The sequence below is a fragment of the Natrix helvetica genome, assembly GCF_964273705.1.
Source record: "Natrix helvetica genome assembly, chromosome: Z".
In the NCBI taxonomy this organism is placed as follows: Eukaryota; Metazoa; Chordata; class Lepidosauria; order Squamata; family Natricidae; genus Natrix; species Natrix helvetica.
Genome location: NC_138554.1, coordinates 23,526,738 through 23,549,076, shown reverse-complemented (window position 1 = coordinate 23,549,076; position 22,339 = coordinate 23,526,738). Strand labels below are relative to the sequence as shown.

The window sequence follows — 22,339 nt, the reverse complement described above, 5'->3', positions numbered from 1 at the left end:
ATACACCAAGATGAAAGAGAAAGAGAAGTCAGCCAAATATCAGAAGATCCATACACAGGAGGAGGTCCCAGTTTCCCTTTGGGAGAGTAAACAAACAATCCACTTTTCTTTATTCTCTCTCTGGGAGTAGCTTCAAAGGACAGACTTCATTTGCATAGAGACAAAGAAAGAGGGGCAAGCACCATCTTGGCCCTCCCTTTCGCAGGGAAAGAAGTCGCAGAAAGTTTTTTTTATTTTAGAGCAACAGTTCAGAGCCGTTTCCAGCAATTGTGAAAGTCATTTTCAGTTAAAAGTCCAAAATGACAAATCAATCTTTTATCCACTCTCTTCCAGAGGTTACATTTTCAAAGCCGCTTAGTCCGAGGGGGGGGGGAGTAATAAACCCCCTCCCTCTAATCTCCCTTCAAGAACAGAAACACAAAAAACTCACAAAGTGACTATTGCTTTTCTCCTAAGTCCTCCAAGAGCGCCGGTCAGGATCCCCACTTCCAGTCTCCAGCTGCACTTCTCAAACTTTTCTTTTAGCCTCCGGAGACATCCGACGAGAGGGCGAACAGCGCGATGCTGTCTCTCCCCCCCCTCCTCTCCCCGGCTCCTAGGCGAAGCCGAAAAGCACCCCAGCTGGCTGCCGCCACATGCGGGGTGCCTCGGCCGGCCGCCCTTTGGCAGGAGCCCCCTACAAGGCCTCCTGTTTCCCTTAAGGGACCCACCGGGGAGACGAGCGGCGGACAAACACGTCCGTCGTCATCCGATCCCGGAAGTGACATCCTGTTCCTTACCATTCCTGACCAGATTCCTCTTACATCCCCGACCTTTGATTAAACTGGGAGCCAGGAAGCGAGGCAAGAGGCAATTTAACCTCAGTCTCAAAGCAAATGGGGTCTGAGAATATCCCATCTATAACTTTTTCTACAGGAACCTAGATACCTGCAGTTCAGGTAAGACCAACTGACAGTTTATTCTGTGTGCTGCTTGGAGAGTCCAAGCATGGGTTAAATTAGTCTGGTTGCCCAAGGACTGAGTTCAAATTCTTTGCCATGCCTCCTGTTCCTCCTTAAGGCCAGTTTTTTAACTCAGTCTGGCCCATTCAGGACACACTTTATTGAGCTCCAGCTGTTTTAATTAATTCAGCTTGGACTCTCCAATTGAGCACAGGTTTCTTATTTTAATTTATTTTTCTTGTATGCTTTTGTTTTTTGGGGTTTTTTTAGTGATTCTGTCAGGATGTAAATAAGAGTATTGCAGCAACCCAGTATTTGGCTGACTCCTTGTTAAATGTGGCAAAATTTGCTTCCAGGGTTCTGGCACCTAACGTAACATCTAGACGCCTCCTTTGGCTTCGCCATTGTCAAGTAGATATGAAATCAAAGTGGAAACTGGCCGCTGCCCCCTTTAAGGTGACAAACTATTTGGGGAAACCTTGGATTCAGTGCTGGTCAAATCCAAGGACAAGAGGGAGGTTCTCCCCACCAGAATCAAAAAACAAGAGAGGAAGAACCAGCCTTATTTTAGGAGGCAGTCCTTTCAGGCGTCTGATTTCTCCTTCAACACACCAACTTTCCACCAGTCATATTCCCAACCTTCTGACAGGTCTCAGGACAGGCAGTCTTTCGAGATAGGGGAAGACAACAGTATCCCTACCGCAGGCCTAACCGAGGAGGAGCCTCCCAAAGGCCTTTCCAGCACGGTCTGTCTCCCATCAGGGCTGACTTCAGTAGTTCACCAACCAATGGGAACTCACCATGTCGGACTCTTGGGCCCTGCAGACGGTGAGACAGGGCCTCGCCCTCGAGTTCATTTCCCTCCCCCCAAGGAACTTCATTCGCTGCCCCACTCCCTCCTGCCCAACCAAGAGGGAGCTCATGCACAAGGAGATTCAGCATCTCCTGGACATCAAAGCCATACAGCCGGTGCCAGTGGATCAGGAACGGAGGGGATTTTACTCAATCCTATTCCTGGTACCGAAGAGCTCGAGGGGGTGGTGAGCAATATTAGACTTGAAGAACCTCAATTATCACGTAACGTAAAGGAAGTTCAAAATGCAGTCCCTGCAAACCATCCTTGCAGGGATAAGACACGGGGATCTACTCACATCAGTAGATCTAAAGGAGGCATACCTGCACATACCAATTCGGCCTCATCATCTAAGGTTCCCGAGGTTCTTCTATGCGTGCCAACATTACCAATATTGGGCCAGGCCCTCCGGCCTTTCTTCAGCATCCAGGACCTTTACCAAAATTCTCTCGGTTGTGGCAGCATATCTCAGAAGGAGGCCTGTAAGACTAGTCTGTTACCTCAACAACATTTTAGTTCAATCGCTGTCGAGGGAACAGGCAGTCCACAACCTCCGCACCACCATGAAAAGTTTCCAGGTGCATAGGTCCTCTGTAAACCTGGAGAAAAGCCACTTGAATCTGACCACCAGGCTCCTTCGTTTGGGTGCGGAAATCAATACCCTAGCTTGCGAGATTCACCTACCGCAGGACAGGTTAGACCAGTGGTTTCCAAAGTGGGCGGTACCACCCTCCGGGGTGGGGATGACTTAGGGGAGCGCTAAGAGGCAAGGGGGGCGCTAAGAGGCAAGGGGGGCGGCAGGGGGACACTAAGGGGACAACCCGAAGGGGACATTCTCCCAGCGGCGTCTCAGGCACCTTTCTTGCCATGCAAGGAAGCAAAGCCAAATTTGTTTATTTAACCTCCCACTCCAGCCTCCCCTGCCCTACTACATTAAGATCCCTGTGCTTCCCATTTCTGCTGGAAGCACACAGGCCATGTCAGCGAGCAGGTACGCGAGGCCCCTCGATGATCTGAGGGGAGCCGGGAGGTGCCAAACTGCGCCCAGCCGTCCTCACTCCCTCGCGGCTAAGGGTGGGAGCGCCTGAGATGCCACTGGGAGAATGTCCCCTTCGGGTTGCTGGGACAGCAAATTTCAAGGGAAAATGCAGCTGCTGGAATCGGTGTGCCGGTAACTTAATGCTCTCCAAGAACCCTGCATTACCGGGAGCAGCAGAAGAGCAGCAGTGGGTGCCACTGCCACCCCTGGTGTCCAGCATCCTCCCCAGGAGCCTCGAATTGCGGCCTTTTGCATGTTTCTCCCGAGCTTCTCTCGGGAGGTGAAATGGCAGACACCCCACTAGCAGAGCCTCTGGGTGAAAGGCGAGTGAAGGGAGCAGTGACGGGAGAGGCTGGCTGTCCCTGAAGCCAACTCGAAGGAGACAGAGATGAGGCCCAGGGCTCGCCTCCCTTCATCCTTCCTCCAAGAGCTGCAGGTGGCAGGGAAAACGAGGCTTCTTTGCCAGCTTTCCAGTTGGCAAAACAGAAATGTTCGCCAACTGAAAAGTATGTGTGTGTGAGAGGGAGAGTGGGGGTGAGAGAGAGAGAGAGGGGGGGAGAGAGAGAGAGAGGGAGAGAGAGAGAGAATAAAAGGAAGAGGGAGAGAGAGAAAAAAGAGGGACAAAAAGAGAGAAAAAAAGAAGGAAAGAGAAAGTAAGTGGGGGAGACAGAGACAAGAAAGAAAGAAGGAACAAAGGAAGGGAGGAAGGAAGAGAAAGGAAGAAAAGAAAGAGAGAGAGACACACAAGAAAAAAAGGATGGACGGAAGGAAGAAAAAGAATTGAAAGAAAGAGGGAAAGAGATATAAGAAAGAAAGAAGGAAGAAAGAAAGAAAAAGAAAGAGAACTTATGATCACAATTGAGCCCAAAATTTGGGTTGCTAAGCAAGAGCATTGTTAAATGAGTTTCACCACATTTTACAAGTTGGCCACTCCCACCCGGTCACATGACTGCCAAGCCATGCCCACAAAATAGGCCACACCTACAGAATAGGTTCTAAAAAAATTTGAAACCCACCACTGGTATATGTGTTTGCTTGTGCAGGAGAGAAAGAATAATTAAGGTCATTGATCTAAAGCTGAAAAAATTTAAATAAAAGACAAAAGTGCTTATTATCTATTTTGGGTTTCTTACAAGAACATCTTTTTGTGTAAGTTTGTGATATCTTAATGATATCTGTTGCAGTTTTGTGCTTTGTGATAAACCTGACTGAGATTACTTCTTTCAATATCTACACAGAAATTATCATCTAAGAACAGTGAAGTTGTTAATAAATTTTACTGTTTACTAAGTTACTAGTTACTAAGGTTCTTGAAAACCTTTGAACCTGGTGTCACTGGATCATATTCAACAATTTTGTTGAATTAACATTAACTAAAAAGGTTTTTAAATTGGATTTTGAATAAATATGCAATTAATTGTTACAGTTTTGAATTTTACTGTTACTATCTTCCTTCCGTCGTGCAAACCACCCAGTCACATGACCCCCCTGGCCATGCCCACCAAGCCACGCCCACAGAACCGATAGTAAAAAAAAAAAGAATTCACCACTGGGTGGGGGGCACTGAGGATCAGTTTGTAGCACCAAGAGGGTGGTGGACTGAAAAAGTTTGGGAACCACTGGGTTAGACAGTCTAAGAGTCCTAGTTCTAAAAGTTCAGGGTACAAGGCAGATATCAGTTATTCATCTGTCCCAGCTATTGGGCAAGATGATAACCTGCATATCAGTGGTTCCCTGGGCAAGGGTCCATGCAAGGGCACTCCAGTGGCTCTTGTTACCACATCAAAGAGCCAACAAGAGTAGTTCCCCGGCATTAGTTCGGCTTCCTCCGAAGATGAGGCGCTCCCTACAGTGGAGGTTATCCTGGCGATCAAAAAAGGTCACCTGATCAAGGAACCAGAGCGGCTGTTGGTGACTAGACGCCAGTCTGTTTGGCTGGGGTGCTCACCTAGGCAATCAGGTAATGCAGGGCAGATGGTCTCTAGAGGAATCAGCCCGCAACATCAACTGGCTGGACAGCAGTGAGACTTGCCCATCGCCATTTCAGACAGGACATTCAACACAACCACGTCTTGTTGATGGTGGACAGTGTGGCCATCAAGGTCCACATCAACCACCAAGGAGGGACGCAATCCAGATTCCTCATGGCGGAGGCCCTGGGCAGGTGGGCGGAACAACACCTTCAGTCAATTCGGGTGGACCACATCTCAGGAGTGGACAACATTCAAGCGGATTGGCCGAGCAGGACCACCATAGACAACTCAGAGTGGTGCCTGCATCTGGACCTCTTCCACCAACTGACCGGGAGGTTCGGAGTTCTAACAGTCAATCTATTTGCCAGTCAGGAGAACATCCAGCTTCCCTGCTTCTTCTCCAGTTTCCACTCTCCCTGGGTGAAGGGGACCTATGCCCTCCCCTGGAGGTGGCCACCTGGACTCCTGTATGCCTTCCCACCTCTTTCTCTGCTTCCACAAGTAGTTCGCAAGATCATCACTGAAGGGGCGGAGGTTCTCCTAGTGGCCTCTTATTGGTCCAGGAGGTCCTGGTATGCCAATCTCATCAGTCTTTCAGTGGCAAATCCCTGGCGCATCCCTCAGCATCAGGTCTCCTTCAGCCAGTGGGCCATTGTCCATTGGCAGCAGTTGGCCGTCTAGCACTTGAGGGGGTTCTCCTGGGGGATAACCTCTTGAACAAGGTGATCCAGATGGCCAGGAGGCCCTCAACCAACAGAATCTATGATCTGACTTGGGCCACCTTTACCACCTGGTGTTCCGCCCGTGCCCTTGAACTAGTCACCGCATCAGTGCCATGCATCGTGGACTTCCTGCAGGAGGCTTCCTGCAGGAGGCCCTGGACCAGGTCTTGCCCCAAACACCCTCCGGCGTCAAGTGGCAGCATTGTCTACTTTTCTCAAGGGTGGCTCGAATTTATGAGCCCCAGTGATTCATCGCTACCCTGCGTGGCAGGTCTCTGTGGTTCTACAGTCCCTGAGATCATCTCCTTTTGAACCGCTCAGTTCTGTTAGCCTCAGACATCTGACTCTTAAGACCATTTTCCTCATTGCCATAACTTTGACAAGGAGGATATCGGAGTTGGCAGCCTTGTCAGTTTGGGACGATTTATGTATTATTCATCCTGACAGGGTTGTACTCCACTTGGACCCCTTGTTTATTCCCAAAATTAACATGGTTTCACAGATCGCAAGAGGTTATTTTATCGGACTTTTGCCTGCGACCCAGACATTCCAGAGAACATACCTGGCATATATTGGACATGCGACGGGCTCTGCGCAGATATGTGAAGAGGACAGCGGAATTCCATAGGTCTGAGGTCTACAGGGGGTATGATTGTAGGTTTTATAATCTTGATACTGCCTTTGCACAAGCCTTGCAGGTTCCAACGGTGGATGCTCTGGTGGCTGCTCTGGCCTCTTCCTCTGTGGTGGTGATAGGTGACATTGCCAATAGTCTAAAGGCGGAGGATAAGAAGGCGGAGCTTGTCTTTCCAGGCTGCAACTTGGGCAATCAGAGCGGCTACTGCATTCGGGGGGTTGGAGAGCGATCCTGGATTTGAAGTTGTTGAATTCTAGGTTAGTGTATCGTAAGTTTAATATGGCTTCCCTTAAGTCCATTCTTGAGGGGATTAGGCAAGCGGATTTCCTGGCATCCATTGACCTTATGAAGGCCTACCTCCATATCATGGTATTCCCAGAGCACCGTAAATTCCTTAGATTTCGTATAAAGGGGTCCATTATCACTACAGGGGTCTCCTTTTTGGCCTTGCGTCAGCTTTCAGAACCTTCACCAAGGTGCTGGCGGTGATAGCAGGTCATCTTCCGGTCTGCTTACAGTGCTATGCTGGTCCAGGCAGAGACTTTGGACCAGACTAAGGGAGATCTGGGGCTTACAATTACCAACCTGCAGACCCTGGGGTTCTCAATCAATTTCAAGAAGAATTATCTGGACCCCACCACTAAACTACAGCATTTAGGAGCTGTCATTGGCACAGTGGAATGTGAGGTGTTCCTTTCTCAGAACCATAGAGATAGCATTGTGGGGCTGATTAAGCAGATTCACAAGGCACATTCTATTCCCGTAGTTCTTCTCTCTCGGTTCCTGGGAAAGTTCATCTTGTGCATCGCAATTGTGCCATGGGCCCCCTCCACGCCAGGGAGCTGCAGTGGTTGCTTCTTCCCCATCAGAGGGACAGAACCAGCGATGCACTCTTCATGATCCTCGTGCCACCTCAGGTCTTCCTGTCCTTCTGATGATGGATGTCTCTGGTGCTGGCCAGGAGCACCCTGTTCAGGGAGCCAGACAGGTTGGTCCTAACAAAAGATGCAAGTCTTTTCGGTTGAGGAGCTAACCTGGAATCACAGATGGCCCAAGGCCAGTGGACACCCATGGACCTGCGAAAGAACATAAATTGGCTGGAACTCAGAGCGCTTCACCTGGCCCTTTGCCACTTCAGGACAAGGGTCAATGGTCAACATGTCCTTGTCCTGTCAGACAATGTCACTGCCAAGGCCTATGTCGAAAAGCAAGGGGGCATTCATTCACTGGCCCTTCGAGATGAGGCGGTGTGACTGGGGAACTGGGCAGAACGGCATCTTCTGTCGCTAAGAGCAGAACATCTCTCCAGGGTAGAGAACTAGGAGGCAGACTGGCTCAGCAGGAAGACGATAGACCACAGGAAGTGACAACTACATCCCAGCATTTTCAATGAGATTTGTAAGAGGTTCAGTCAGCCAGCAGTGGAGCTCTTCACCACCCCGTCAAACGCACAGGTCTGGAACTTCATCTCACAGTTCCCATCTCGAGGAGTAGTGGACATCGATGTCCTGCATTGCAGATGGCCGCTGGGCCTACTCTACGCCTTTCCCCCTCTTCCTCTCATCCCCGGGTTTGAGGAACTTAGTGTTAGAGCAGGCAGAGGTGATCCTGGTAGCATCCTATTGGCCCCGGAGACCTTGGTTCACAGACCTGGTGGGGCTGACCTGTGCACATTTCATGACAACAGGGTTGTTTTCAGGCTTGACCCCTCTTTCTTGCCCAAGATTAACTCTCCCTTTCATAGGGCGCAGGTGGTTCTCTCGGACTTCTGCTCAGCGCCCTCCAAGGAGAGGGAACGGTCCTGGCAACGCCTGGATGTGAGAAGGACACTGCATATCTATCTGAAAAGCACTTCTCCCTTCAGGTTAGAGGTGATCTTTGTCTCCTTCCAGCCCTCTACCCTAAGGGGCAAAGGTGTCACCAGCTACCATCGGCAGGTAGATTAAGTTAACCAACACTAAGGCAAATGAGGCACACAAGCTTCCGGTGCCAGCTGGCATCATGGCACACTGCACTAGAAATGTGGCCACGTCTGCGGCTTAGGTTGACTTAGGTGCCCATCAAGGATATTTGTAGGGCGGCCACCTGGGCTTCATCCTCGCCTTTCATCAGGCACTACCGGCTGGACACTTACACTTCAGCTGAGGCCTCTTTCGGTAGGATGGTACTGCATGGAGTACCAGATACTTGAGCAGCACAGGCCCATTGATTCCCTCCCATAGACACCAGCTTTGGTATGTCCCATCAGTGACTCCTCCCACAGGCTACTTCGGAGAATGTTAGAAGTGCATTTCTCGAAGTCCTGTGGGATGAGTCGCTTCTCACCCTAGTTAGAGCCCTGAGCCAGGTTTTAGTGGTTGTTGGGTCAGTTGGGGTTCTGGGCTGGGGTGTTGTCTTTCCTTTACCCTTCCTTCCCACATTCTTCCTTGCAGCACTGACCTTCGATTAAACTGGAGCTATGCAGAGGAAATAGAGGGGAGTGCCCTCAACTTTAACCTGTCTCTGGGCAGATTGGACGTGAGAATAACCCATCAGTGACTCATCCCACAGGACTGCAGTTCAGGTAACTGCACATTCTATGCACAGCAGACATGCTCAACCTGAGATCTTTCTGATACTATTAACTGAGAGCAACCATTACCTGATAGGAACTACTTGGAGTTTACTTCAACTTTTTTTTAGAACATTATATTCTAAAGCACCGTGCATACACATAACGTATTAAGATGGCCAAGAATACTTTTATAGCTGATATGCATAAATGTAATGATTATAGGTCCTTAAGTTAAGACCACTTATTCAGTGGCCAAAGTTACAACGGTACCTAACAAGGGATACCTACAACTAGCCCTCCCAAGTTGAGGCTGTTGCAGTGTCTGTGGTCATGTGACCAAGATTAGACACTTGGTAACCACCTTTCAACTATGATTGCTGCAGCATCCTACAGTCAATCAGCATTTGCAACTTTCCCTGCCAGTTTCCCAAAAGCAGAGCCGATATGGAAACTGGCAGGTGGTTGCAGGTCACTCCCACAGCTGTTTCGCCTGCCCATGCTTCATAGTGTCGACTTTCAGCACCTGCCCACAATACCCATCCATGCTCTGTAGTGCCCATATGCCCACGAAAGCCCTGCTGACATGGAACTGTTTGCTTCTTCCCACGTAGCAATCAGATGGGTCTTCACTTAATCTGCTTGATGTTGAGGTCATGATGGCACTAGAGACTGGTAAATTACTGTTGCAATTGTATGAGACCACACTTTCAACAGCATCACTTAGCAACCAAACTTCCAATCCCAATTGCCATGATTCAGACTAATGTCAACATAACAAACTTCCTCAACCCCAGATGTATTGAAACTACAACTCCAAGCATTCCCAGTACTTTTACGCATGGTATCTGAGAATTCTGAACTCCCCAATCTTTCCGGCTATGCAGACCAGCAAGGGTGGTGGTGGTGGTGGATCCACAAGAGCAGCTGGCAAGTGTGCAGGTAACTCCATTTGCATCAGTGGTAGGCATGTGCTCATGCAAATGGAACATGCACATACCTGCTCACCTAACTGGGCCTGTGTGCGCACATCACTTCCGCGGTGTGGTGTGGTATGGTTCTGAAAATCTCACAACCCAGTAGTGAGCTGTGGCCTGCGGGTGTGTGTGTGTGGATTTGGCGACCCCTGCTCTGGAAGACAAAGAATAGGCGACAGTCCAAGCATACTGAATTTTTGTTTTACCAACACAAATAGTTTGTTGTGAAAGCGACTGCCTGTGAAGCCTCCTGCATCGGAGCTGAAAGGCGAAAACGGAGGCAGTATACTCCGTCCCATAATTGGGTAGGTCAGGCTGTCCTGACAAAAAACAGTCCAAGCACATCCTAACAATTCCAGACCTCACCACTGTTGAAAATGGCAATCCTAGGATCCAAGCCTTTTTTCTCCCTGTTCTCACTGCATCCCACTCCACTGCAGGGATGTATATGCTACAGTCCCTTCTTGTTCCACTGAACAGAGCAAGACGGTCTTCTTGACGTTGGTGCCAAGGCGTCCAGCACTGATGATGTCACAGAGAGAGATGGGGGTATCTTTGGAAAAACAGAGCGCGATGTAATGGGCATGGAACCTCATGGGATCGCCTATGAAGAGGAGAGGGAAGAGTTAGCAAAGTGGTAAGGCTGGCCTCAGCATGGTGTCCGCAACATTTGCTCATTAGGTAGTACGAAAGAAAACCTGCTTTATGTACTTTTCATCAATAGAAAAGCAAAAATTGTTCTTAATAGCCATTTGCCCTGCCAGAAAATTGCTGGAACAGTTTACTGAGGACTTCTTCATAGTCTGCATACGCAAACTCACTCTTATAAAGCCTTGGGATAGGTGTAGTTAAATAGGCAACAAATAATATCCAGAGATAGTTAAATTAATGGAAAAACAGAGGCAGATATTCCTTAACACATGAGCTTTGGGGAATCATCTATTATAAATGCCTTTATTTGACAGCCTTGTCTGCTAGATTATAAAGTCTCAGATATCTGGAGAATACCAAATTCAGGAAGATGGATTGCAGCAGTTTTAAGGGGGGCTATTTCACTCCATGTTTGTGAAGTCCCCATTCCCACTTCAATATCCTTTTTACTTTTCCTGCCAGTACAACTCACATACAGTATGACAGTAACATTGTAATATCACGTGGTTGTCTTAGCTTGTTAGAATAGAATAACAGAGTTGAAAGGGACCTTGGAAGTCTTCTAATCCAACCCCCTGCCTAGACAGGAAAACTTATATTATTTCAGACAAATGGTTATCCAACATCTTCTTAAAGACTTCCAGTGTTGGGGCATTCACAACTTCTGGAGGCAAGCTGTTCCACTGATTAATTGTTCTAACTGTCAGGAAATTTCTCCTCAGTTCTAAGTTCTTCTCTCCTTGATTAGTTTCCATCCATTGCTTCTTGTTCTACCCCCAGGTGCTTTGGAGAATAGTTTGACTCCCTCTTCTCTGTGGCATCCCCTGAGATATTGGAACACTGCTATCATGTCTCCCCTAGTCCTTCTTTTCACTAATCTAGACAGAACCATTTCTTTCAACCCTTCATGTTTTAATCTCCAGTCCCCTAATCATCTTTGTTGCTCTTCTCTGCACTCTTTCTAGAGTCTCCACATCTTTTTTACATCGTGGCGACCAAAACTGAATGCAGTATTCCAAGTGTGGCCTTACCAAGACATTATAAAGTGATATTAACACTTCATGTGATCTTGATTCTATCCGTTTATGTAGCCTAGAACTGTGTTGGCTTTTTTGGCAACGGCTGCACACTGCTGACTCATATTTAAATGGTTGTCCGCTAGGACTCCAAGATTCCTCTCACAGTTACTAATATTGAGCAAAGTACCAAATATACTGTACCTGTGCATTTTGTTTTTCTTGCCTAAATGTAGAACCTTACTTTTTTCCACCATTGAATTTCATTTTGTTAGATAGTGCCCAATGTTCAAGTTTGTGAAGATCTTTCTGTATCTTAAGCCTAACTTAAGGCTGTTCCAGTTTATAATCCCTATGTGCTACAATCATTGATTTATAGCATAAAATATGGGGTAAGCCCAGGGTAGCGTGGCTTCGCACTTAGGCCACAGACAACAGTGAAGGGACACGTTTAGCTATGTTTGCTTTCACTTCCTCAGATATAAAGTTTAAGTCATCATTCTTCACTTGAAGAGGCTCCCTCAGCAGACTCAATACAGGTAGTCCTCAACTTACAATCACAATTGAGCCCAACATTTATGTTGCTGTGAGAAATTTGTTAAGCGAGTCTTGCCCCATTTTATGACTTTTCTCACCACATTTGTTAAGTGAATAACTGCATTTGTTAAATTAGTAATAGAGTTAAGTGAATCTGGCTTCCCCATTGACTTTGGTCAGAAGGTTGCAGAAGGTGATCACTGTCACTGCGTTTTATTTGGTTTGCCAGCTGTGCCTATATTCTGTGCAGACTGAACTGTTTCTTAGCTGTGCTGAGATTTATTGTGCATGCCACAGTTCTTATCGGACAAGTTTTACTGCGCAGGTCACACATTCTTTCTTAACTTTCACTTCTGATCTTTTGTTCGCCTGCCAAGGGAGGTAGGCACAGAACCCTGCCAAGATGTCATTAATTCAGTTAGCAAGTTTGTATTTTTACTTTCTTTTATATTAAAATGTTTTTTATTAGATCATGCCTCGGGTTTATTTTTTTGCTTATTCAAGAAGTATACTTCGAGGAGAAGCCACGATCCATCATCATTAATTACAGAGGGTTTAAATTATATCCCTGACAATCACATGACCCCAAGACACTCCAATCGTCATAAATGTGAGTCAGTTTTCAAGCATCCGAATGTAAATCACATCACCACAGGGATGCTGCAATGATCGTAAGTGTGAAAAACAGTCATAAGTCACTTTTTTCAGTGCCGCTGTAACTTCGGTCACTAAGCGAACTGTTGTAAACCAAGGACCACCTGTACTGTTCCCACACACAAACATTCCTGTAAAATCTCTGAGAAATCTGCCTTCACCTGGATAAACGAGGAAGTCACCTCCAAATTTGCTCCCAGTTGTGACATAATAACCTCGCTCCCAAAGGTCCCGGAAAATGAGGTAGCGCATTTCATGAAGCTCTTGACCAGCATAAGGCCAGAGCTGGGATGCCACATGCCAGTCTACTGTTTCTTCTTGAGTTATCTGACTCCGTGCAGTGGGGAGTTGGATCACCATTGATTCTCGGGGAAATACAAAACAGGAACCAGACTCTGCAGGCTGTACAAGGAGATCTAGGAAGAGAAGAAGAGGTGATCTAATTTTTCATTTGAATGTCTTCAGTAAATGAACAGATTCCTGCCCAAACACAATAGGCTAGAAAACCAACCCCCATCTCTCCTCAGGATACAGCTGAACCAAAGTCCCTCAAATTTCTACAATTACATTTTTCTCTGTATGCAGGTAGTCCTCAACTTACAACCAGTAGGTTAACAACCATTCAAAGCTCTGACAGACCTACCTGGGGAGATATTTACAACCTGGATTCAAAGTTCCAATGGATGCCCATCACGTGGCCCTATTTTGAATGCTCAGCAACAGCATCCCAGGATCATGTGACTCCATTTTATGACAGTTTTGCCAAGAAGTGACCTTTACTTCCAGTTTTCAGCAAAACTGTGTCCACATCAAGTCACTGCTAAATGATCCTGGTGTTTGTTTAACGATCACAGCTGCTTGCTTAATGACCATCACAAAAAAAATCACACTACAAGTGTGATGGGCAGTCTCCATTATGATTGTAACTAGTAGATTATCTACATCAGGGATGTCAAACTCGATTTCATTGGGGGCCGCATCAGGATTGTGTTTGACCTCAGGGTGGCAGGGTGGCCAGCTCGACATTACTCGTGTCAGGGGCGCCTGGGGTGGCCCAAGTGCTCTGCCAGAGAAAACCGAGTGGCCCTCCCGAGCTCCACTTTCGCTGGCAGAGACACCACGGGCTAGTCTTTGGCTGTTTCCAGGGCGGTCCCACAGGCCAGATCTAAGCACCTCATAGGCAGGATCCAGCCTGTGGGCCTTGAGTGACACCCCTGATCTACGTAGTGAAGGTTTTTTTCAATCAAATATTGAAAAATAATAACTTGTTACTTTTGTCTTAAATAAAATTCCACTTTGTATGCCCTGCTGTCTGTTACTGTGAATTCAAGGCTAGCAATGGTGACATCAAATAGGAGAAAGCATGGGCAGAACTGTATTATTAGTAAATATCAACAGCTAAATTTAATGTTGGATCTACTGCTGCTATGGGTCAAAAAATGCTCCTGGGTGTGGATATTATAGCTCATAATACTACCATGCTTCCCCCAAAATAAGATCCAGTATTGTATTTGGGGGGGGGGGCAAAGTAAGCACTAGTGCTTATTTTCAGGGAAACACGGTTTCAGGGTGATCAATCCAGCTGGGCACCCAACCCCCGCCGCATGCACAAGAGACAGCAAACGTGCAGGAACTGACGGTATCTGGCAGCAGCTGCAGCCTGCTGGTCCCTTGGCACACTCTGGGACTGCACAGCCCACACAGCACAGGTGAGTTGATTCTCTGTCCAAGCAGCAGAGGCAGAAGCACGGGGGAGGCAGGTGATCAGGACACACGCGGGACCATGGGAAAGCCAAGAGACGCCTCCATCTGTTGGTTGAATAGGGATCGGCTCACTGTGCTGCATGGGCTGCGGCTATTGCCAAACACCGACATCCCATATGCACTTGCCCCCTCCTTCTGGCCATACCTCACCATCTGCTGGCCACACCCACCACCTTCATTAGGGCTTATTTTTGGGGGTGGGTGCATGCTTAAAAATCAGGCCCTTTTTTCGGGGTAGCACAGTAAGAGCTGTCAACCTCAGGAAGGTAGTTTGGGGACAGAAACATGTAGACACCTCAAACAGAATCCTTGGGATATCATAGTCTGCAGGATCCAATCTAGTTTGGTCACCTTCTCTTTAGCAGAGTGTGCTAGAGCAGTGGTGGGCAACCTTTTTTTTCAACTGAGCCAAATCTCGCCAAAACCACGATTGAAATTTATTTGGAGAGCCGCATTTTTAAAACCGAAAATACATAGGATGGTACACTGTTTTTAGTTTCAATAAGTTTTTATTGAGAATATTCTGCATGCAAGTATCCACATAGGTCGGGAGGATACAAATAACACAACTAATAAAACAAAAACTTTAGAACGATATTATTTATCGATAATGTTAAATTCCGTAAAATTTGCCTTACAATGTAGAGAAAATTACATCCTGACAATGACTGACAAAGTCACAACCACTAATGTGAACATTGGCCTTGCATTTCCTTGGATAGTTTGAGTAGGTCAGGTTTGCATGTTGTTGTTTTTAATTTCATGTCTCTCTCTCACTTTCTTTCCTTTTTTCTTTTTCTTTCTCTCTCTCTCTCTGGCTCTTTGTCTCTCTCTCCCTCCCTCCCTCTCTGTCTCCCTCTGTCATTTTCTCTGGGTGTCTATCTGTCTGTCTCTCTCTCTGTATCTCTGTCTCCCTCTCCTCCTTCCCCCATCTCTGTCACTCTGTGTGTGTGTGTCTGTCTCTGTCTCTCCCTGTCTCTCTCCCCTCCCTTCCTCTCTCTCTGTCACTCTGTGTATGTGGGTGTGTCTGTCTCTCACTCATTCACTTAATCACTCACTCTGTGTGTGTCTCTCTGTCTGTCTGTCTATCTTTCTCTCCCTCCCTCCCACTCTCTGTCTGTGTGTGTGTGTGTGTGTCAGTCTCTCTCTGATTCCCTCCCTCACTCCCTCTTTCTGTTCCTCTCTCTGTCTGTCTGTCTCACTCACACACATACACACTGTGGTCAACAAGGTGACCACAGTGTGTGTGTGTGTGTGTGAGTGAGACAGACAGACAGAGAGAGGAACAGAGAGAGGGAGTGAGAGAGGGAATCAGAGAGAGACTGACAGAGACAAATCAAAGACGTACTTTTAACTACCTGGCAGCGGCGTTTTGCCTTGGAGGGCTCCTCAGAACTTCCCAAGACTTCGGAGGGAAGTTTACAGCCCTCCCTCGGAACGCTTCAGAGGGAAGCTTCTGCAAAGGCGAGTGACAACAAGTCTCCCAGGCTTTAATTTGCCGAGCTGTTCGCACGCGCCTGTTTTCCACGGCGTGGAGCAGCAGCGAGATTCTGCGCGGCGAGCGATGATTCCAGGGGCCATCCGGGAAGATGAGGAATGCGAGGGGGGACCCTGCCCCCCCACTGATGGCCCCCGGAATCATCGCTCGCCGCCCAGAATCTCGTCGCTGCTCCACGCCGTGGAAAACAGGCGCGCGCGTACAGCTCGGCAAATTACAGCCTGGGAGACTTGTCATGCCCGGGCTTTTGCAGAAGCTTCCCTCCAAAGCCCGAGAGGAGGGAGGGAAGCGGGCGCCCGGCACACAGAAGAGCCGTATTAAAATGTGCAAAGAGCCGCATTTGGCTCGCGGGCCGCGGCTTGCCGACCACTGTGCTAGAGAATAGACACTCTGCTAGAGAGAAGTTCCCTGAGGATGGGCTCCAAAAGCTTGAAGCCAAACCTCTGATCCCGGTGACCGACCCAGATTGGATCCTGCAACATTATCCTGGGACATGTATATTCCCTTTCATTCGTGACATCCTACTCTGCTTAAGCACTACCGTCATTTAACAATGAAAAAAATGACTCAGGATTGGTCCAACCAATGGTTTCAGGCTTTCTAAACCCCAAATGACAGTTTGAACAACTGTGAAACCTGACTCCACCTTTAAAATTCAGGCTTCCGGTCTTTGTCTCCGTGTCACCCAGAAGAATCTCTTCTGGATTGTTATTTCCTGAACTCTTTGGAGAAAAAACTTTCATCTATTGCTAGATTGACTTAAGAAACTCCCACCTGTTTGGATCCTCTGCCTTCTGGACTCATCTGCCTGCTCTACTTCTCCAGCTGCCCAGTCTCTACACTGACTGATCTCTTTGTTTTATAAACCATGTCTCCAAAAAGACCACCCCCTGAAAACCTGGCTTTGCTACTTCTGCACCGACATCTACAACATCCAGTCCTGCCACATAGTCAAAGATTACAGAACTGATGCAACCTAAGAGTACAGAGATGGATTTGCAACAAATGCTCCAGCAACTCATACAGGGCCAGGAAGAAATTAAGAAACAATTAAAAGAAATGAAGGAAGAAATTAAAGAGAATCAAGTCCAAATTTATAAGAACTCACAGAGACTGGACCTTGTGAAGGGTGGGGTGGCGGAGGCAAGAGGGGGGGTAGAGGCTTTACAGAAGGGAAACAAAGAACTTGATATCCAACAAATGAAAACAGTTTGAGAGAATGTCCTTTTATCTTAGATTTCAAAATGTAATAGAAGCAGATGGGGAAAATGTAAGGGACATTATGACTAATATTTTAGCTGAATACATACACAAAGATAAACAGCAGATAGAATGGGAGATAGATCTGGTCTATAGAGTGAATTCAGCATATGCCAGAACACACAATGTACCCAGGGAGGTTCATATTAAATTCCTTAGGAAAAGCACAAGAGATGAAATTCTGGGTGTACAAAGGGGGCAAACATTGACATATCATGACAGGGAGATAACCATCCTGAAGCAGATCCCCCAAAAAATTAGGGAGAAAAGGAAAAACTATTCGCAATTGGCAAATAAACTATACCAGAAGGGGGTGTGGTTTAGATGGTTGATGCCTGAAGGTATGCTGATATTCTGGGAGGAGACAAGAATCAGAATCAATACACCCATAGAGGCACAGGCCTTTATGGAAAAAAATAAAGCGAACCTAGAAAAAACAGAAGACACCACAATGGTCACACAGGACACAGGAGGGGCCGGAGCTCTGCCAGCGGGGGGTGAAGGGGCAACACCAAGAAAGCTCAGATCACAAAAATGAATAAGAAAACCACAATGTTCTAAACAGACCGAAAGTAATAATGAAATTATTTCTAGACTATATATCATAACTATATAAACTGATTGAAAACTATTTTTTCTAGAATTAATATGCTGATTTTTTATGATTATGTATTAATGTTTTATATTTAGATGTATTCTATGAGTTTGGAGGGAGGGGGCGTCTGCCACACTTGCAACTGCCAAAATTTGTAACCATTCCACTTACCCTTTTCCTTATAAATGTTTTAAAAAACCAATAAAACTTTTTGAAAAAAAAATAAAAAATAAACCCCAAATGAAAAATAATAATAACCAAATGTACACACTGTCTCACCTCCTCCTTCTCCTTTCTGTTGCCGTTTCTTTGCTCGGCCCTGGCTTATATGGTCTGCAAGAGATTCCATCGTGGTTTTCTTCTGTTCTGCAGAGAGCCTCAGCTGCTCTTGGTAGTTCTCCTCTAGCTCTTTCTCGTAGGCAACCGCTTTCTCTGAGAATAAGGCATCCTGAGACACAAAGCAGCAAGCTCAATATACATAAGCAATCTTCCAGTCAGGTTGGCCATTCTGGTTAGGAATACTGGAAGCGGACATGATTACCGTATTTTTTGGAGTATAAGAAGCACCTCCCCCCCACAAAAGAGCATGGAAATGTTGGTGCGTCTTATACGCCAAATACAGCCATTTTTGGCCAACGGAAGTCCTGCCCCCGCATCACATTTTTGTAAAAAATGGGTGAAAAACAGGCCGTTTTTCACCAAAATGGGGGTGTTTTTACCTTCCCCCATCCCCCAGAAGAACTCTGCTGGCTTTAGTAGGGCTAGAGGGAGGGAAAAATGCCCCCATTTTGGTGAAAAATGGGGGCATTTTTGCCTTATCCCAACCCTGCATGAAGTCTGCAGAGTGCTCTTGGGGGGCCGGGGAAGACAAAAACTTTTTTCTTACTTACCTCATCGAAATCTTGGTGCATCTTATACACTGGTGCATCTTATAGTCTGAAAAATACGGTACATCTAAAGTTGCTCAGTGGTTAGAGTGCAGTACTGTAGTCTACTTCAGCTGACTGCTAGCAGCAATTCAAATCTCACCAGTTCAAGATTGACTCAGCCTTCCATCCTTCCGAGGTGGGTAAAATGAGGACCCAGATTGTTGGAGGCAATAGGCTGACTCTGTAAACCGCTTAGAGAGGGCTGTAAAGCACTGTAAAGCATATATATGTCTAAGTGCTACTGCTATTGATAAACATCATTCCTTTCTCTGAGCTCCAGAATAACCCAAGTTAGAGCTCTAATTTGCAACTCTTATATGCAGCAAAATGAGGTACCTCTTTATACACCTTCTGGATCATACATGGAAACATCCACTGCCAATTGAAAAGTAACATAAGAGCAAAACGATCTATTGAAATTGCTTTTGGATTTTTACTACCTTCTTTTTTCACAAAATTTTGGATAGCTCCCATTGGCAGCCAGAAATTATACACATCCCTTGGTCTTTAACTCTGCTGCACAAACAGGAAGAAATATAGTTTCTTAGGAAGAGAAACTATAAAACATAAACTGATGCCAACTTCTTGGCTATTCCAATTGTGATGTCTGAGCTTATTTTACTTTACTGCACAGCTGGGGAGGAAGGGGAAGAAAAAGGATAAATGGGTGTTGAAAAAAAATACTACATCATAAATTCATTGCTGGAAGAAATTGCAAGTAGTCTTTGATTTACAACATTTGTTTAGTGAGCGTTTGAAGTTACAACAGCACTGAAAAGGGTGACTTATAACTTGGTCCTCAGACTTGTGACTGTCAAAAGAGTCCCACGGTCATGTGGTTAAAATTTGAGCGCTTGCCAACTGGCATGTATTTATGACAGTTGTGGCATCCTGGTGTGTGTGATCACCATTTGTGACCTTCTGGGTCAGCTTCTAACAAGCAAAAGTCAAAGGGAGACGCCACACTTACTGACTGACTGTATGATTCACTTAATAACTGCAGTGATTCGTTTAACAACTAAGGCAAAAAAAATCATAAAATCGGGTGCAACCCACTTACAACCACCTTGCTTAGCAATGGCCTCAATTGCTGTTGTAAGTCAAAGCCCCCTGCAGAGGAATGTCTCAAAACATTGCAGACCACCGGTGTCAAAGTTCTGACCGAGGCTTCCCAAGAGCATGAAGCAAACTTCTGGCCCTGACAAAAACTCCTTTTATTAATTGACTGTGAATTCTGCTCATTTACATCCAGCAAAGTCGTTCAAGGAAGGATTTACAGTCACAGATCTTATCTGGCTTGGAGAGCTGCCAGGCCAATCTCTGCAAAACTTGGCAAGGAGTCTCAGAGAGTCATGAAGCAATTAAGCGAACTAATTGTCTTCTGCAAACTCCACTCCCCTTTCACTCCTCTTTTATTTCCTCTGGGAGGGGCCATTCATTGTCCACCTGTGGCCTTACTCCCAAGTCGAGCCCTGTTCTTTAGCTGTTCGCTTTGTCTGTCAACTCTGCACATGCGCACACTGGGAACAGGCTCCAGCTGTTCGTCTGCCTCACTGATGTCTGACTCAGAAGGCAGCTGGTAACTGGCATACGGCCCTGGCCCCTCTCTGCCTCCAACACAGAGCCCTCATCAGAGCCTTCCCCAGACTCCAGGACTGGCCCATGTTCCTCCCAACCTCCTCACTGTCCGAATCTGCTCCCAGCTCTGCTGGCCCCTGGCAGGCCGCAACAGTCAAACCCAAGGCCCAAGGGCCAGATCTGGCCCTGGAAACAGCGAAGGATCAGCCCATGGTGTTTCTGCCAGCAAAAACGGAACTTGGGAGGGATGTGTGCGGCTCTTCCAAGCTCCGTTTTTGCTGGCAGAAGGTTGCAGGAGCCCATTGCAGCCTAAAACATCTCGGAGCCTGTTTTTCCTGGCAGAGCGCTTAAGTGGCCATAGGCACCCCCGACATGAGTGATGTCAGCTGACCATGCCCCCCCTGCATACACACACACACCCCGAGATCAAACTCAACCCTGATGCAGCCCTCAATGAAGTTGAGTTTGACACCCCTGTTGAACACTATTGATCTCTGCCCTTTGCAGAGTTTGGGAACAAGTAAGCTTATCCTTCACTTTTCAATCAAAAATTAAAGGCTGCTTAAATCATTACCTGGTTCTTCCCATAGCCAAGGGACTGAGATGTTGGGCTCCTAACCAGGATTGCCAAACCCTTGTCCAATAACAGCCGAGCCTCTTCAGGAAGCAATTCCAAGGGCAGCCCAAGCCGCACGTTCTGCCGTGGCTTCCGAGGCAATGCCCCCACCAGCGTGCCGACAATGCAATGTTCCTCTCGGATCCGCCGCACATCTGCGTAGTTCCACACAAATGCCTTTCCCTCCAAGAGGTGGATTCGGATCATGCCTGAGCCTGCAACATCAGAAGAGGATCGAAGTAAAAAGCTATTCAGGTATTTTTGATTGGAAGGTAGAAGGTTCAGCAATTCAAGGGGATTTCCCAGTAAGCTTTACAACCAGATGATGATTTTTTTAAACACAAACAACAACTTTATTACAGCTTTAGACACCCTGTCTCCCTCCAAAAATCTAACCCACACAAAATGCATCAGATTGAGGTAAAAATACCTCCCCAATTCCTGTAAGAGAACATTGGAGCCTCCCGTCTCAGCTCCAACCCTAAACTCAGCTATTTTATGGATGAACATATGTCCTTTATTATACAGGTAACCCTTGACTTACAATCACACCTGAGCCCAAAATTTATGTTGCTAAGATAGTAGTTAAGTCAATTTTGTACCATTTTACAACCGTTCTTGCCCCAGTTAATAACTTCAGTTGTTAAGTTAGTAATATGGTTGCTAAGTGAATCTCACTTCCCCATTGACTTTGTTTGTCAGAAGATCACAAAAGGCGATCATATGATCCCCCCCAGGGCATTGCAACCGTTATAACTGAATTTTGATCATGTGACCATGGGAATGCTGCAATGGCTGTAGGTGTGAAAAAACAACCCTGTCACTTTTTTCAGTGCCGCTGTCACTTAGAATAGTCACTAAACAAATAATTGTAAGTTGAGGTCCTTTATTTTGGAAAACTCACGTTGGTCCTTTATTTTCCATCTTTCACTTTTACTATACAACTGGTACTACTTCATACACAGTCTGACAGCAGCAATCCTGTTTGGTACTTGCTTCTAGTAATTTTATAGCTTATGCTTTATTTGTATCCCACCTTTATTATTTTTTTAAAAAATGAACATACCCAATACTCCTTCCACCTCCTATTTTCCCCCACAACAACCCTGTGAGGTGGGTTGAGCTGAGAGAGAATGATTGGCCCAAAGTCACCCAGCTGACTTTCGTGCCTAAGGCAGAACTAGAACTCCTGGTTTCTAACTGGATGCCTTAACCTCTAAGCCAAGTTGGCTCCCGGTTCAAATGTTTTTATTACAAAACATGCATTTTGTAAAGTTTTCTTGTTGGTTTTGCTCTTGAATTTTCCTTTGAAAAGCAAAGTTATAAACGAAGTTTCCTCCCCCCCCCTTTATGCGCCTCTTTCAGTTTTGCCCCTTTTTCTTTCCCCAAGAAAAAGACGGTCACCGTCGCTAAGCTCTCCTCTACCTTCCTTTATTGCACCGACGGCAGCGCAAGCTTCCCGCGTCCGTGCAGACCGCGCAACCTGGCCCTCTCCGACTCCCGCCCCCGTGGAGCTAAAGAAATCCTCCAATCACCTTTTTAAAAGCC

At 46.6% G+C, this 22,339-nt stretch overlaps 1 protein-coding gene across 2 annotated transcripts; it reads right to left on the bottom strand.

Annotated features, from left to right (window-relative positions):
• Positions 1-9,878: 9,878 nt before the first annotated feature.
• On the bottom strand, positions 9,879-22,288 carry TSEN34 (tRNA splicing endonuclease subunit 34). Of its 2 annotated transcripts, none has more exons than XM_081970948.1 (5): positions 22,196-22,288; positions 20,750-21,006; positions 17,948-18,116; positions 12,713-12,967; positions 9,879-10,297 (listed from the first exon to the last, which is right to left on the bottom strand). In XM_081970948.1, the coding sequence occupies exons 2-5, from the start codon at positions 20,996-20,998 to the stop codon at positions 10,110-10,112; spliced, it is 861 nt and encodes a 286-aa protein (XP_081827074.1). In that variant the 5' UTR covers positions 20,999-21,006; positions 22,196-22,288; the 3' UTR covers positions 9,879-10,109. The 2 variants fall into 2 exon arrangements, with proteins under 2 accessions (XP_081827074.1, XP_081827075.1); XM_081970949.1 differs by lacking the exon at positions 22,196-22,288 and adding an exon at positions 21,858-22,088.
• Between the last annotated feature and the right edge of the window lie 51 nt (positions 22,289-22,339).

What these genes read in the sequence shown, in the direction of transcription:
- TSEN34 (XM_081970948.1), bottom strand. Translation starts at nt 20,998, where the DNA reads ATGATCCGAATCCACCTCTTGGAGGGAAAGGCATTTGTGTGGAACTAC. An exon ending in TTGGCTATGGGAAGAACCAG is followed by an intron (nt 18,117 to 20,749) that starts GTAATGATTTAA and finishes TTTGTGTCTCAG; the next exon opens with GATGCCTTATTCTCAGAGAA. An exon ending in ACAGAAAGGAGAAGGAGGAG is followed by an intron (nt 12,968 to 17,947) that starts GTGAGACAGTGT and finishes TTCTCTTCCTAG; the next exon opens with ATCTCCTTGTACAGCCTGCA.